At 43.9% G+C, this 17,071-nt stretch overlaps 2 protein-coding genes across 5 annotated transcripts in view; both read left to right on the forward strand.

Annotated features, from left to right (window-relative positions):
• Window positions 1-12,713, forward strand: part of ABHD18 (abhydrolase domain containing 18) — a 28,097-nt gene extending 15,384 nt beyond the window's left edge. For all 4 annotated transcript variants that reach the window (XM_066631955.1, XM_066631954.1, XM_066631957.1 and 1 more), the window contains 6 exons: window positions 1,659-1,797; window positions 2,359-2,448; window positions 3,596-3,697; window positions 4,739-5,111; window positions 7,542-7,704; window positions 9,992-12,713. In XM_066631955.1, coding sequence (XP_066488052.1) covers window positions 1,659-1,797; window positions 2,359-2,448; window positions 3,596-3,697; window positions 4,739-5,111; window positions 7,542-7,704; window positions 9,992-10,043 — 919 coding nt within the window. In that variant the 3' untranslated portion in view covers window positions 10,044-12,713. The remainder of the gene's footprint in view (window positions 1-1,658; window positions 1,798-2,358; window positions 2,449-3,595; window positions 3,698-4,738; window positions 5,112-7,541; window positions 7,705-9,991) is intronic.
• A 1,610-nt stretch (window positions 12,714-14,323) lies between these two features.
• LARP1B (La ribonucleoprotein 1B) overlaps window positions 14,324-17,071 on the forward strand; it is a 47,545-nt gene continuing 44,797 nt past the window's right edge. The window contains exon 1 of the mRNA XM_066632083.1: window positions 14,324-14,967. Within this exon, the coding sequence (XP_066488180.1) occupies window positions 14,628-14,967 (340 nt within the window). The 5' untranslated portion in view covers window positions 14,324-14,627. The remainder of the gene's footprint in view (window positions 14,968-17,071) is intronic.

A 17,071-nucleotide genomic window follows, 5' to 3' on the forward strand; every position in this document is an offset into this window, starting at 1 on the left:
GTTAGCAGAGGTAACTGCTTTATAATATATGGAAGTGAGAGTTGATTCAGTTCAGAATCCTTTATTGGTATATATAACATATACAAGATAAGAAAGTAATGAGTAATAACCTAAACTTTTATCACCTGGAGTGCCCACAGGCTCAGAGAGCACTCACACTTGCAAGATGTAATGCTCTTCCATCAGCCGTGTTATCGGGTAGGTTCAGTGGTATTCCCTACTCGGAGAGGACATGCAAGTGTGGTGGGATTGTATTGAGACCATAACACATAACCTTTTCTACTGCCCACTTCATGACGTCTCACGCAAGAAATATCTAGGCCCTTTGCTAACTAGGATGCAGGGCTGGGAGAACTCAATCATGCTTCAGTCTCTCCTTTCCACACCTGTGAGTCCCTTGATAGGGTCGCTGCCTTTTTATCTGGGGTAATTGCCAGGCAGAGCTCTGGAACTCTGGGCAGTATGTGAGGAAAAGACTGATGTCTATGTTGTGTTGTCTTTGTATATTTTTGTTTTGTTTTGTTCTTTCTCTGTATTTTATGCCAATAAAGGTTGAACTGAACTGAACCTAAACTTATTCACAGCTGAATTTCCTTCAGCTCTTTGACTCTCGGAAGAATCAGTCTCGGTCAGTTTTAAGTTGACGAAAACCACTTTTTGTTTCATAAGACAGTGTTTTTTCTGATTAATTGGCCATAACTCTTGATAGAATACAGATATTTCAACAGGGTTTCTTTCATTGCATTCTGCATTAAATTACCTTTCCAGTGATGTATAACATAATGGTATTATTCATAATTACCAAAGGTTTCACAATTTTGGTCACTAGTGTCAAATTCAGCTTGTTGGCACCTAGGGCACCCCTCTTAGCTATGCCTCTTAGCTATATGTAGAGGTGACAGGCATAATTGAAGTTCAGCACTGTTGCTAGACATAGCTGCTGTGTTGCTACTTGTAAAGTAAAACTGATTGCAATGCAGGAAGCATCTGGAGCAGTAGCTTTAGTAGCAAGTTTGAAATCCGGAATTTTGAATTTCACAACTGATCTAGCATTCATGGCCAAAGTTCACAGGTTTTCTCCTTTGGCATGTATTCCTACCATGTTAGTATGCTGCATAGTTTTGGTCACATAGCTACCTGGTGAAAAATATAAAATAACTTCTTGTAAAAAGAAAATCCATTGCTGGTAGTTCTGCAAATTGTATTCTTGTATTCTGAATTCTAAATGTAGCTGCTGATAAGTATTTATAGTAGTTGAAATAGCAATATTGTTGAATCCAGTTTCTTTAGAGGAACTTTTGATGGCTTTTGATTCAATGTCTAGCTGTTCTCCCTTCATTTTCAGCTTGTTTGATAGAGTATATACTGTAAACTCAATAAGATGAAGTAGGTATGAGTTAAGACAATCTTCATAACAATTATGATCTGACTTGATTTATACATTAAGAATTATTTACATACTGATTTTCAACAAGAAATTCACAAAGTAGTGAACTAAAAGGCTCCATGGTATAATCTAAAAAGGTGTATTAGAACACCAGCAACAGTAACTAGAAAGGACACTCTACTAGGGTTAATGCATGATTATAGATGTGGTTCAATGGGAATTGCATATATTTTTTTGGAATAAGTTTGCCTGGTTTTCTTTGGGAGGAAAGAAGATCGTGTCTAAAAAATGTCTCTGACTTGTTTGTGATGGGAGGTGCACTAGTGCTGGAATCAGCGGTTCTTTTGCACTGGCTGGAGCGAGAAGGCTATGGCCCCCTAGGAATGACCGGCATATCCATGGGTGGACATGTAAGAGCTCTTTTTTAAAACTGTAATTTTAGTTACTCATATCCTTACTCGTATCTTTTAGGATTGTACTATGCAGGATCAAATAGAAAATTTGAATTAACTTTCTAGATTAGCTACTATTGTTTGAAAAAGTAACAATGTGTGAACTATCTAATCATGTGATGCAGATATGAAGATTTCTTGCATTAGTGTCTGTTCATAGACAGTATATTTATTAGACTTCTCTAATGAGAATTAAGTGAGGTTAATCCTATTTGTTTTCAATCATTTTAGTGAATGTATATTGCAAAAAAGATAATGGGTGACATCCTGACTAGCACTTCTGTAGTCAGGAGCTCCTTCCACAAGCTGAAGCTTCTTTCATGAATGGAAGGAGTGTTCTATTTGCCAAGGGGTCCTTGTGGAGGAAGCTCCCTACAGCAGAAGCACTAGTTGGGGTGCTAGGAAGTAGATCTAATTTGTTTAAAGCCATAGTAGCTGGTAGAACAAATGTCTGAAAAATTGTGAGAAGCAGTAGCCTTTTAAGGTCATGATAAAAATATATTGTCTTCTATTTAATAGATGGCATCATTGGCAGTGTCAAACTGGCCAAAACCATTGCCGCTAGTGCCTTGTCTCTCTTGGTCTACAGCCTCAGGTGTCTTTACTACGGTAATTCATTTATAATTAAGTGTTCTGTTGTGAAGTTGTTAACTCAAATGTTTCAAAGCTTTACTATTAATCAGGTATTCATTTTTAATATGTATTACAGTAGAGAAACAGGTCGGTCCTTAGCATCCATGAGGTTTCCAATCTTGGAACCTCTGCAGATGCCAAAAACTGGATAATCAAATCAGTTGTCCGAACCACAGAGAATCTCCTGGATGCAACCAGAGGTCATGTCTAGGAGGTTCACTGTGTGTTCTCCCACTGCAGGTTTGGAACCCACAGTGTGTCACATCCGTGGATACGAAACCTGTGGGTAATGAGGACCCACTGTAAATACTTGTGTTATTGGGATTAGGAAGGATTTTGAACTTTGAACAGCATGAAGGGAGGGGTTGTCTTTCTAAATTTAGTTTACCCTCCAGGATCCTACCTTTTAAAAAGTTCAAAATATAGCATAATAGGCAACTTTGAGAAATGTAAGTCCAAAGTCCTTCCATGGGCATAGTTCTTTGCATAATTGCATGGTTCTTTGAATCAGACCCTTTGCTTAAATGTGTCCAGGGAACTTCTCACCAGTCTTTTCCCCTTATTTTTTGACACTTCTAATCCCCCAGAGGCTTCTGAGATGCCTTGGCATCCTTGAAACTACTGAGGCATCCTCTTGCAATAACCCCCACCCTTAAATTCACCACAATGACAGGAGAGTCGCATGGCATTCCAGACAAGCCTTATGTAGATTGCTTGTCATTTTGGCTGGATTTTCTTCAAACAAAGGATATTGGTCAACCCTACTGCTGAGGAAGGTATGTACTGGCCAGTTGGTCATCATAGCACAACTGGCCAGTACGGGGGCAGGTATTCAGAGTTAAGAGTTCCTGAACCATCCACTTAGATGATCCTATGATATTGTTAGCCCTAGGTTATCAAAGTTCATGCACACAGTGGCTTGAGTGGCTTACAGTATAAAGAGATGACAAGTCATTCCTAACTCTTAAACTTTGTGCTTGACACTCTGCCTGAAATGGCTTTTGTCAAAGATTTTGATCTAAAAAACTGGTTATTTTTAAAATACGAGGTAGAACAGGTTTTGCATAACTATGTAATATGGTCACTTACGGTTGTACAAGAAGTAACTGCTCTTTCATTTTAGGGTGTACTGAGCAAGGCAGTGAACTGGAGAGAACTAGAAAAACAATACTATACTCAAAGTGTTTATGAAGAAGAGATAATTCAAATGCTTGAATATTGTGGAGTAAGTATAATTTTTCCTGTGGAATATAAACCCTGATCAGTTAATGAAATTATTCCATTATGTGCTACCATATTCAAGTACTTAAACAAAACTCATTAAATGTGAAGCTGTTGTATACGGTCATTTCTTTGATATTTTTATGTTGACAAAACAGTGTTTATATAATATCAGAATACATTGGTCCTTTTACAGTGTTTAGTTATAGTAGGAATATTAGCTATTCAGGTGGCAGCTTCTTATACTTGACTTATTCTTACTGTTTTATTTTGATATAGTTTCTTCGAAACTAACTAAAGGGCTAAAGAGAGCTTCATAGTGGAACTAGGACCAAATAAAGCATCTAATCAGAAAATTTATAGATTTCCTTAGTAATACTTGTTCATCTAGTACAGCTATTTGAAAAGATGGAGAGTTACTGGCAATTGGAGTAGATAGTATTGGTCTAGATCAGCGTTTCTCAACGTTTGTTCCCCACTATACCACTTTGAGCAGTTCACCTATTGGAAGTATCAAAAGATGTATGGCTATGACACCATCACCAGTTACTTCTGTATTAGGAGGCCAGCTGCAACATGACAAACGCCAGTAAGAGGCTCAAGGCAGACAGGAGGGCTTTTTTGAGTGTGTGAAAAGTGCACACTGGAGCTCTGCCTGCTTGCACTGCTGGTCTCACTGGCAGGAGTCTGGGGGTCCCACCACTGGACACCACCTCAAGTACCACCAGTGGTACAAGTTCCACTGGTTGAAAAACACTGGCCTAGATGGATCACAGTGACCATCATTTGCTACATAATCAAATATCTCAATGACTGTTCTGTCAGTATGTGCTCAGGAAGTTTTGAATTTAAATATAGGAGAGCTGCCATATTGGATCAGAATAATGGACCATCACCTGGGTCAAATTACATATATTGCTGCATTCTTTTCTTTTTCTTGCTTAGAGCATACCTTTTTAGGAACACCCAACTAGCTGATAACTTAGGAGGACATTAAGCATTATGCAAAAGTGCCTTAATTGAATAGGCATGTTTTTCTATTTAGACAGATTCATTCAAGATGGGACAAGACTTTGTTAAAAATTCTCCCAGCAGTGTGGACAGTTTGAGCAACCTGGATCTCAATTCCAGTATGCTGAACCTGGATATCAGAAGCAAAGTTCTGTCTTCGGAAGTTGGCCACTGTCTTAGCACTAGCAAAAGTACTCTAAGTGCCTCAACGGAAGTACTGTTAGTGCAAGAGGCACCAAAAATGCAGTGCATAAACCAGACGTTTTCAACCAGCAGCAGTAGCAATAAGGACTTTACCAGTGAGCAGAAGCATCTGATACGTGGAAAAAGTGACACTTTACAAAGAGAATCCCTAAGGTTCATGAAAGGGGTGATGGATGAATGTACCCATGTAGCTAACTTTTCAGGTACACACTAATTTTAATATGGATCTTGAAACTGCTTTCTCTAGATTGTTTCCTTCTGCTTATTTCTCACCTGTTGAAGAATATTCATCTTACTTTGAACAGTATTTTTAAATCTGTCTGATTTCTCATGTCTGCTCTGATAAGTAACCACTTCTACTATTGAGCATGCAGCTTCTATATTTGGAGTTCTGTTTTCTCTCCTTTTATAGTATAGCACATTGGATTCTTTCTAGTAGGACAAAGAATGTAGCTGATACTGGGGTTACTTTTTAAAAATTTAGCCCTTTGCAGCATAATGTGATCCTGTATTTCACTGCATAACAAAGAGTTGATAGGTTTGTGTTCAAGACCTGGTACATAATTGCAAATTACTGTGAACTGGTACTGAAGCAACTTACAGTTTGGAGTCAGATTAGATGAAGCATGCAGAAGCAGTATGGGAGACAAGTAACATCAAGTGTGCGCATACCCATGTCATCGGGAGCAGTGGCCCCTCCCACTGTAAGGCTAGGACCATAAAAGAATATTGTGTGAAAAATCTGAGCACTAAGGCCTATATATTTTGCAGCTCCAACACACCCTCCCCAAAAACTAAGGTCAATATTATTATATTATACCCATGCAACACTTTGAAGTCAGTGGTATTCAAACTGGGGCGTCGCAACACGCTAGCCCAGGGCTCTTCAAACTGGTGCGTCACGACGCACCAGCCTGTGAGAACTGGCCACTGCCCCCTTAAGGGGCGGGGCAGCCTGGAGGCAGTGGTGCGATCCCCAGGATCGTGCTGCCCAGGGGGGCTGCAGGGGCTTGGGTGCGCTTATCCAAGCCTTCTGCAGCCTCCCCAGTCTGTGGGGAGCCTAGCGTGACCTGCAGCAGGGCTCCCTGCAGCAGTGAAAGTAAATGCGGAGCAATCGCGCTCTACTTCTGCTTTGGTGGAGGCAGGGCGCGATCTCTCAGCATTTACTTTCACTGCTGCAGGGAGCCCTGCAGGTTGCACTGGGCTCCCCGCAGCCTGGGGAGGCTGCAGGAGGCTTGGCTAAGTGCACCCAAGCCCCTGCAGCCCCCCTGGGCGGAGCGATCCTGGGGATGGTGCTGCTGCCTTCCCCTGCTCCCACTCCCTCCCCCCGCCCACGCTAGTACTCAGTGGCTCTCAAACTCTCCAAGAGAGTTTGAGAACCACTGCCCTCGCCTGAAGGCCCTGGCCTCTGCCCCCTTAAGGGACAGGAGCAAGGGGGAAGGCAGCAACGTGATCCCCAGGATTACAGTGCTCAGGGGGGCTGCAGGGACTGGGATGTACTCTCCAGTCCCTGCAGCAGCCTTCTCGGGGTGCAGGGAGCCATGCACAAGCATCTGCAGGGCTTTCCAGCATGCAGACAGTGAAAGTGGAGTGATCACGCTCCACTTCCGCAAAACCAGAAGTGGAGTGTGAATCGCTCCACTTTCACTTTTAGCAGGCTGTGGAGCCCTGCAGACATTCGTGCAAGGTTCCCCGGACCCTGGGAAGGCTGCTGCAGGGACTGGTGAGTACATCCCAGTCCCTGCCTTCCCCCTGTCCCTGCTGCCTCCCTCCCATCCCCTGCAAGCACTTACTACACTTCTCAAACTGCTGGAGAGTTTGAAAAGAGCAGCTTTGTAGTAATAGTGTTGCCACATACCCTACACCACTACGTTATAGGTTTTAGGGTCACAGAAGGAGTCAGAAAACAGCCCCACATCAACTGTGAAAACTTTGCAAATCATAGAAGTATGATGATTTGTAGCTGAGTAGCCTTTAACACTGCCAATATCACTGGAGTAGAGGGAGGTATTTCAGTGGTGACTAGAAATCTTTTTTTGGGTTCAGAAGATCTTGTATATAAGATACGTGCGGTGCAATCCTATCTTGTGCTGGAACAGGCAGGCTAGGAGACCTGTGCTGTATCCAGCGCAAGATTGGGGCCAGAAGTGCCTCAGCCAGAGGCAAGAGGAAACTCTTCCCCTTACTCTTCCCTGGGTAAGCCACCATAGCCCCAATAGGTCTTCTCAGACTTGCGCCACTTCAAGAGGTGGCACAAATCTGAGAACAGAGGACTTTAAGCTGCTCCATGCTGCCCAGGGAATGGGGTTGGAATCCGGCATAACTGCCGGGTTTCAGCCCTGCCTTCCGCTCCCCGCCCACCCCCTGGGATGCCCTCTGCCCACCTTCCCCCTGCCCCAGAATACCTCCCTCCTGTCTCCTCCCCCCTCTCCCCAGACCCCTGCGTCAGCCAACACAACCCTCCCTCCCCAAGTTGGCACTGGATGCAGCCTCTGTGGGCCAGCATACATTGAACTGTTGCCACTTGCTGAAGACTGTAAGCACAGTATTAACTGTAACAAACTGTTCTCTAATAATGTCCTCAAAACCAAATATAGTACACTTCAAGGAATGTGATTATTCTTTGTTCTCAGTTCCAGTTGACCCAACATTGATCATAGTTGTCCAAGCCAAAAAAGATGCCTATATTCCAAGAACTGGAGTGCGCAGCCTTCAAGAAATATGGCCAGGATGTGAAATCAGATATTTGGATGGAGGTCATGTTAGTGCCTATCTCTTCAAACAAGGGTTGTTCAGGTAAGACATTCAGTGTACAATTCAAATGAAATACAGCTTGAATACTCATGACAGTACTGCGTGTGCTGGTAAGTGCTAAATATAATTTTTAGTTGTAACAATCTTTAACCTACAGCTACATTCAGTAGAGACTTGGTTCCTAGTTCTGTGTTATATTTCAGGTGGCATACTTAAATTTTAATGTTGTGTTTAAAAAGTTGAGACCCTCAGTCTCATGGAGACTATTGGGAGCTCCCCTCCTAAGTATGGGGCAAGCCATAATGGTTGCTCAGTCTTCAGAATGGACTTGCTTTTACCTTGGCTGCCTCTCCTCTGATTATCAAGGTGGTCACGACCTACATGCAAGAAAATAGCTATACAGATAATCCTTCCCCCCCATCAATAATCATTCATTCTTCTTCCACCTTACCAAAAAGTGATTTTCATTGAAACGGAATCAGTATAGCCACTGATTTTGAAAACCTACGAAGTGTTTTGTAACTTGATCTGATGCATGCCTAGCTCAGCCTCAAAAAATGTCTGTTCTCCTGCAGTTATTCCTGTCTTTCCTGCGTCCTGTGGTTTGGAGGGGAGAAGTGATTCTGTAAGGCAGAAAGTAATATTTTTAATGTGATGCAAGTATTGTGTGTAAAAATAAAAATAAAAAATTTGGATACATATTCAGATTTTTGTAAATTTTTAAGACTAGGGACATCCCAAATTCTTTTTGGAAAGCATGCAACCTTTGTGGAAACATGGCATTTATTGTTCCAGCTATAAAAGGGATGTGCAAAACTGATCTACAGATGCAGCTCTGTTTTCCTGAAAATCATGGTTTACAAATTGTCAGCCTCAAAGATGTTCCATTCTCCACCATGTGCTCCCAATATGCAAGTTGTGGTTTGCAGGGAGTCAGTGCTGCATCTACCGCAGACCATTGTAGGATAGTCTATTTCCTTCCTCATCAAATAAAATACTACTTATTACTAGTGTAACTACTGTCCTCAGTGGTGCAAAGAGAACCAAATATAAACATTCATAAGAATATGACGTGTGTGTGTGTGTTAAAATATTTGTACCCTGCTTTTCAACTGACAGGGCTCCCAGGATTGCTTATAGAAAAAAGTCAATGGGAAATCATTACAATTGTAAACAAGTATCTGGGGAGGGGGGATTATGGCTCTCTGCTGCTGCTGCTACTCCTCCTTGTCATTACATAACACTTGGTGGTTCTATGACCCCGGTGAGTAGAGAAGGGATCTATATAGCTTAAAAGGTACCAGCATGTGTCTGTCCCTTCCCGTTGTAGTTGGTGATTCCGTGGGTTCTAATTCACCTCATTCTGAAAGTGGAAAATGGTATGTTAAACACAAAACCATCCGTTTTAGAGAACATAAAACCTTATAACTGGTGAACAGGGAGATTTGCACTGACCTGTGAATCCCCCTTCTCAGTGGTCTTCATGTCAGGGTCAGTCCTTGGCATCTGGGAAGCTCTTCCCACTTAAGCAGGAAGGTCAGGTTACAAAGTCTTCCTGAGGGGAAGGTCTCCCTCGGTTCCCCAGACTGACCTTGCCTCTTGGCAAAGAAAGTTAGGTTTCTTGTTAGCTTCACAGCTAACACGACAAGGAGAAGAGCACAGAAAGATCGTGGCTCCTTTCACATTGGCTCATTGGGTGCTCGATCATGCCATATTGCCTTCTCAGCCTTCCTCTCATGGGTGCCATTTTGTTTTGGCAGGAAAGCTTAATGCTCTGACCGCCTCCTCTCCAGATGCTCCGAGACAGCAGTGTGAGGGGCCCAAAGACCAAAATTAAGGCTGGCACAGCTTATGACAGAATGTGTCCGTTCCTTCCCATGGCGATTCCTTGGGTGTTAATTCACCTCATTCTGACATCTTTGAAGTGGGAAACAGTTTGTTAAACATAAAACCATCCATTTCGGGAACATAAAAACCTTATGACTAGTCAGTGTTGGCTCTTGTGCTTTCTGTCTTTGCTATTGAAAGATGCTCATAATTTAGTTTTGGAATCTTGAGTATTTCGCAGTTGAAGAATAGGCATGGAGAATGCCTCTGTCAGAAATGCACAGGGTGTGCATATAGTTGGTAAATTATGAAAAGCATTCTTAGCCACTGTTAGAAGTGATCTCATAAGTATGGTAATCTGTAATGGCTAGAGTCCATCTGAGAGGCGTGTGTGTTAATAAATCGTGTTAAGTTTAGTCTTTTGTTAAAGCACTAACTGTGCTGAACTTGCGCCAATATTGTATTGTATAAGTTTGATTGTTTCTTCCATCTTCTCTTTTAGGCAAGCCATATATGATGCATTTGAACGTTTTCTTCAGAAATATGCCATATAATCCTGTGCTGTTGAACTACCCAGTATAGTCACATTCTGAGCTTTCTTTATGTGGATCCTTATGTTATGTGAAGAACAAGCTGTTGTGATGTTCAATGAAGTTATCCGGTAGATGGTATAATTGGTGATGCATAAAAAAGAATGTAATCAGCCAAAGTCAATCTCATACTTGTGTTAATTGCAGCTATAAGAATTTTACACAATTTATTTATGCAGACAGTCTGTAAAACGTGCTTTATCACTTTTAAAATGACAGATTGGAGAGTGTATATATTGGTTGAAAAGAGACCAATACAGTATTGACAGAACTGTTAAATTTAGGCTTGTGTAACTTTCAGTCTTTAATTCTTTGCTCCCGTTTATCATTATAAATTCAAAGATGCAAGATTAATAGGGCAGGAACAGTCAAGTAGCTCCTGCAGACAAGCAAATTAGAACAGCATTATCTGAATATTTGAAAGGCCTTCTATTAGAAATATTCTTAAGATTATCTACAGATTCCAGTTTGGGGAAGGAGAAGTTCCTAGATGCAGATCATCATTAAAAGCTTTAGGGTCCCCTGCACCTTGAGCTCAAGAAACTTCTTTCTCCTTAAGCTCAAGGAGCAATGTGGGCATCCTGGTTTCCTGTGCTGCATTAAAAGAAGAGTATTAGACAAGGTTCAGCTCTGATCATTTAAAGCAGGAGCAATATGCATGAGTGTTTCAAAACTGGATGGAAAAGTGAAATGGTAAGAATAATTTTGGCCTTGAGAAATCATAAAATTATAAATTTGCCAAACTTGCAGGTGAAATGAGAACTAAAATTGAGTCTTCTATAAATTTTGCATGTGTTTTAATAAATGCTGGCTCTTTCAAACATTTCTCTATTTCATATCATTTTGTACTAGTAAAATATTATGCACTACTATATTGGTTTCTAATATTTTATGCACTTCTACAATAATTGTCTGAGTACAGTCATGCCCCTGTATCCGTAGGGGGTTCTGTTCCAGAACTCCCCGCGGATTGCTGAATCCATGGATATGAGGGGACGCCCCCCACTCTTCAGAAGTCATGCGAGCAGAGTGCCCCTTGCCTTATGGAGGGGGCATGCTGGAGGTGACAATATGTGGATACTTGAAACCATGGATACAGCCCCCCCTTGTATTTTTCTTACACTGTAATTGTGTGCATATATAATTGGAAGAAAGTTCCAGTGTGTTCATTGTGCATAGAACTGCAGCCTTAGTGGAATATTGCTTCATCAAAAGTTGGCCCAGTGTCTTTTAATTCCAGAACTAAAAGTTAACATTGAGAGTTCTGGTAAACCTATTTTTTGAAATGGTATAGCGGATAAACAAAATGGTATTTTTGTGACAGTAACAAACTTAATGTGTTAAACATTTCCATGTATAGGTGCCCAAGTAAAAACAAAACCCATTAATTAAAAATGCACAAACAGTCTTTTGTTATGACTTTACTTCCTAAACTTCAGAATCCAACTGTTAATAGTAACAGGAAGTGACTATGTGCTGATGTGTAAAATGGATAACAAGTGTGAGTAGATCATGCCCAAAATGTCAGGTTGTTTGAAGAGCCAAGTCTGTTACAGAATAAATTCTCTGAAAGAACTATAAGGTGGAAACCTGACAAATCAATGACTTCAACAGAACGTAAAGACTTCCCAATGAACAATATTTTAGACTACAGCTCTTAATAAGAACTTCCAATTTGAAAGTCTAGTACAGCTGTTTGCCCCTCATCAGGTACAGTTGATTTGTGCGACTTTGACTAAATGCGCTTGGCATAAAAGCCACAGGGAAGAAAAAAAAGTTGAAATAGTAAAGGATTCAACTTCATACATTCCTGAAGGTAAGCCTGAAATAGAGAATGAAGCTACTTCTCCCTCAGCTCACACCTGCTTCTTGTAATTTCTAAAGAGACGGTACCTATTTTTCTGAAGTTGGTAATTTTCAATGTAATTCTGAATATATACAATTTGAGCTGTACAAACTGACTGGAATGTAACCCTTGCATAAGATGAGGGGTGACTGTATTGTTGGTGATGTGTAATGAAAAAAATACATTGTTTCTCATGCAATTGTTTAGAAGTAAAATTGATGAAGAGTTAGTAATTGACTTGAAACAGCTGGATAATCACAAATATTTGAAGGATGACTGAAAATGGCTACAAATAGTAAAGTGCTAAATAAATTTTGATGGCACAATGACTACTATAATGTACATCTATTAAAATTGGCCTATAAATTCTGCACCAAAAACTAAGTACTGTATGAGCTCTAATTCAGACACAGAAGTGTTAGGTTTTTAGCAAACTTGTCTCAACTGCTGTATATGGAGAAAATACTATTTGTTTGTTTTGCATATTTCCAAGTCATGAGTAAATCAGCTCAACAAAACATTTTAAAACAGAATAAATGCAAAGTTTTAAAATTTTTTAAAGGGCACTTCTCTGCCATTCTGTCAAATGGTTCTTTATAAAGAAAAGGCTCTGTGCATCTTACTCTATTTGAGTGTCTTTAAAAATCTAGCCTAGCATGTTCTTTATTGAATACAAAATGTTGATTAATGTTCTAAAGTAAAATTAAAAATTGTAGTGTTTGAAAGGGTACAGAAATGATAACTTCTGCAATTCTGTACAGTTCTGATTTTTTCTCAATCATGTTTTATATTTTCCAATAAAAAAAACCTTTCAAAAATATTTGCTCCACTATTCTGTATTCCGAAGTGCTTTCCTGAATACACATGCCAAACAATTAAGCCCTGGTGGTCACCAAACCAGATGGCGAGACCTCCCCCAAGGAATATATCATGTAAGTGTACTTTAGGATTAGAATTTTCACGCCCCTTTAGATGTTACTAAAATTCTTGCCTTTTACATTAAAATAAGTCCATCCCAATCTGTCCCCAAAACCTCAAGTATGTTAAAATTAGTTTCTCTTTAAATGCAAATTTGCTATCTGCAAATTGTTGCTGTTCTAGATTGCAATCATAATCAGGTTTACATGTGAGTAGACATACATAGTATTGTTTTGTTAATGGGGAATGGTTATGAGTGGATGATGTGAGCTGCTTCTCCACTTTGAAACTTACCATTGCTCCAGGGCACTTGACTCATTAAAACAGGGCAAGGAACAGTGTATACCAGATGAACTTTAAGTACTAAAAGTAGAGTTATTTGATGGCTGTTCGGACAACTGAATGCTCCCCCATAAGACCTGTGATGAAAATCTGAGAACCAAATTTAAACAATCGGTACTAGAAGAATGATTTGCAAAACTTCTCTAGGATGTAGCATCCTCCCATACAACTGGAAAGCAGGAATTAATCGTTGTTTGCACTACACTCCACAGAGGACTGGTGTTTCCCAATTCACCAACATCTCAAACCCAAACTGCCTGCAGCATTTCAATATCAACCATCTGCCGGAAGCTAGCACAGTGCTGCTTCCTATCCAGAAGTGTAACTAGAAGCCCTGGCACCCAGGGAAGTGACCAGCAGTGCTGGGTAAGCGGGGCGTTTGCCCAGAGTCAGCCTACATCTAGGACTGTGGTGGAAGCCTCACTGAGGCTCCTGACGTGATCGGAAACTGTACTTCTGGTTTACCAGTACAATTTAAGACTGCAGGGAAGCCTCAGCAGACTTCCCCAGTTGGTCTAAAGGTCATGTGAGGCTCCATTGTGCTTGAAAGGTAGTGGGTGGCATCTTGCGGGGGGGGGGCAGCATAGTGGACTTTTGCCCTGTTAGCAGGGAGGGACAAGTCTGCCACTGGCTCCAGAGAACTGCTCAAGCAGATGGGTATACCTGGGCTCCAGCCTGGACCTGGAGGCCAGATCTACCTGCTGGGCAACCCTGAGCTCCCAGCTGAACTGATGGCCTCTGTGGCCTTGCTAGGTGGGTAGACGTGGGCTCCAGCTGGGCCTTGGAGCCTAGAGCTACCTGCCAGGTAGACCTGGGCTCTTGGTCAGCTTGTGTCTTCCATGGCTGTTTGCTGAATGGGTAGACCAGGGCTCCCCTATCAACTCAGCTGCCAGCCACCAATGTACCGCCCAGTGGGCGTTCCCCTGGTGTGACAGTTTGGGAGGCCACGCCCCCAGCATGAAGAGCTGCGACGCACGCGAGGAAGAGCGAAGAGGCGCACGCGCCGACCGCTGTGACGTCACGACGCAAGGGGGAGTTTGGAAGCCCCGCCCCTTCTTTCCCTTTCCTGCCCACTCCTTCTCCCCACCCCATTTACTCCCCCGCCTCTAGTTCTGGCCCCGCCCCTTTCCCACCCTGCGCGAGAAGCACGCGCGCGACAGCTGTGGGGCCCTTGACCAGGCCCCGAGGACGAAACTGTCCCTCAGCTCTACCCCCTCCCCACCGGCTGGTCTCCTCACGGCGCGCGCCACACGATCTCTCGCTTCCCGCCGGCCCGCGGGCGGTTGAAGAGCCCCCTTCGCGGTGGTGAATGAGCGACGCCGCCGCCCCAGGAGGCCGCTGTTGGGGCGGGGGGGCCCGGCCCCCCGCGTGAGAGGCGCGCCTCCGTTCTCCTCAGCGGCGCGTCGGGAGAGGGGCGCGTAGGGCAGCTGTCCCTTCTCGGCATGTCCGCGGCCGCCCTGCAGCCGCCACCTCGGGCAGCGGAGAAGGGCGGCGGCGCCCGCCTACCCGAAGAGAGCCGTAAGGAGCAGCCCCCGCTCGCGGACGCCTCCGGGCAGCAGGGAAGCGAGGCCCCTCGGGAGAGCGGCTCCGGTGAGGGGCAGCAGCAGCAGCAAGAGGACGAAGAGGAGGCCGAAGGCGACCAGCGGCCGCCTCGCGGGGCGGACGTCGAGGCACCGCCGCCCAAGGAGAACCCCTGGACCCGCTGGAAGCCGCCCTCCGCCAGCAGCAGCCTGTCCCCCTCCAGTGCCTCCGCCGGCAGCGAGTTCGCCCTGAAGGACCCGGGTGAGGAGCGGGGAGGGGGCGGCTGAGAGAAGCGCTGTGCCGCCGCCTCCAGGGGCTCTCCGTCCAGCTGCTCTGGAGCCTCCTTAAGCCTTCGCCGACCCCGGCGGAGCCTGCCTGCCGCCTCCTGGAGCGACGCGGGCCTGGGGAACGAGGCGTGTGCTCGCTAGTCCAGCCAGCCCGTGCCAAGTCGCCCTTCTTTGCGCTCTGGGTGGTTGCAAACCAGCGACGCGCGGTGGGAGGGGAGGCAGTGCCTCCGTCCCTTCCCCCTCCCCCCCAGGCCTGCAGAGCCTCCCCTACCGGCGTCCTTTGAAAAGTTGTTGTTGGCAACTTTCAGTCTGGAAAGACTATGGTATTGCGCTCTGAATGGTGGTTCTGGAACAGCGTCTAGAGTGACTGAAAAGGCCAATTCGGGAGTGACAATCCCTTCCACACTGGGAGCAAGTGCAGTCTGTCCCTGGTCTGTCTCCCCGGCTATGGGCCTTTGTGCTTTTCCTCTTTGCCTCAGTCTGTTGGCCAAGTGTCTCTTCAAACTGGGAAGGGCCATGCTGCACAGCCTGCCTCCAAGCGGGCCGCTCAGAGGCCAGGGTTTCCCACCTGTTGAGGTCCACTCCTAAGGCCTCCTCCTTTGAAAAGGCCCACTCCTTTGAAAAGAATGCTTGCAAAAGGCAGTGGGCGGGTACTGGAGTTCTTTGAAAAGCAGTGCTGCTGCCGCTGTGTGAGGTGCGCAAGCACTCTCAACCTGCACACTATGTGCGCCATGCTATTCGCACACGAACTGTGAGCGCTTGCGCACCTCACACTGTGGCAGCCACGCTGCTTTTCAAAAGACTCCAAGAGCCTCCCATGCGTGCTGGTTGTGAGCACTTGCACACATCACACTGCAGTGGCTCTGCTTCAGTAGAGAGGCTCTGCATCCTGTGCGTGCTTGCACACCTCACGTGGCAGTGGCACTGCTTTTCAAAGGACTCCATGCATGTGGTTTGTGAGTGCTTGCACACCTCACATGGCAGTGGCACTGTTTTTCAAAGCACTCCAGTCGGGAGGCTCTGCCTCCCATGCACGCGGGTTTTGAGTGCTTGTACACCTCACAGGCGGTATTGCTTTTCAAAGGCTCTGCCTCCCTACCCACTGCTTTTTGCAAGCATGGTCAGATTAGGAAAATGAACGTAGAGAGTGGTGTTGCCTGTCTTGGGAGTTGTTTTATAGGAAGGAGGAGAAGACAAGAGAGCAGTGTTTGGGCCCAGTCCTATTCAACTTTCCAGCACCAGTGCTGCCCTGAGTTAAGAGAACAAACATTCTCTGACCTCGAGGATGCCTATGTGAAAACCATCGATGAAGTGCACACGCACTGTTGGCACGGCTGCATCAGCACTGGAGAGTTGGATAGGATTGGGCCCTTTGTTGGCAGATGCATGCCACTAGTATGGGAATTGTGAAGGTGGTAGATACCTGCTGCTTCAAGCTCCTAGAACAGAACACCGGAATGAATCCTCCAGTAGTCCATTTATGACTGTTGCTAAATTTAAGAGTTCTTAGTGTCTCTTTTTCTTTCATGGTTAGAGTACTGTGTACAGTTTTTGTTCTGTTCATTATAAGAATTTAGTACTGAAGTTACTGCTGTGTAGTAAACAGCATTATTTTTGCACACAATTGTAAGTTGCTTATGTTTGTTTTCTTTATTGGTCATGTAGCATTACTTACACTTTCTCATCCTCCATGTAGAGTGGTGCTATTTCTCAAATAGGAAATGGCTTGTTAAATTATTATGCAGTAGTCTGTGGTTGCAATCCTTTACACGCTTACCTGGGAATAAATCTAGTTGAACTCAGTGGGGCTTGTTTCTGTGGGTATTGCATAGAATTGTTTTTAGACTCTGGTTGGTACACATTTTGTCAGCAATATGTGGACAGGATTACTCCTAACAAATGCGGTGTATAAAGACTTTAAACTTAGTACTTTAAAAACTTATAAAATCGTAGGCATTTGTGCCCATAGTTTTTCAGTTTTTTTTTTAATTGAATTGTTTGTTTTTCAGAGTTGTATACCCTTATGTATAGGGTGCATAAGAGTGTGCTGCTGGAAGTAAATTTATTTAGCCTTTGGC

Source organism: Tiliqua scincoides, chromosome 6 (genome assembly GCF_035046505.1).
Source record: "Tiliqua scincoides isolate rTilSci1 chromosome 6, rTilSci1.hap2, whole genome shotgun sequence".
Classification (NCBI taxonomy): Eukaryota; Metazoa; Chordata; class Lepidosauria; order Squamata; family Scincidae; genus Tiliqua; species Tiliqua scincoides.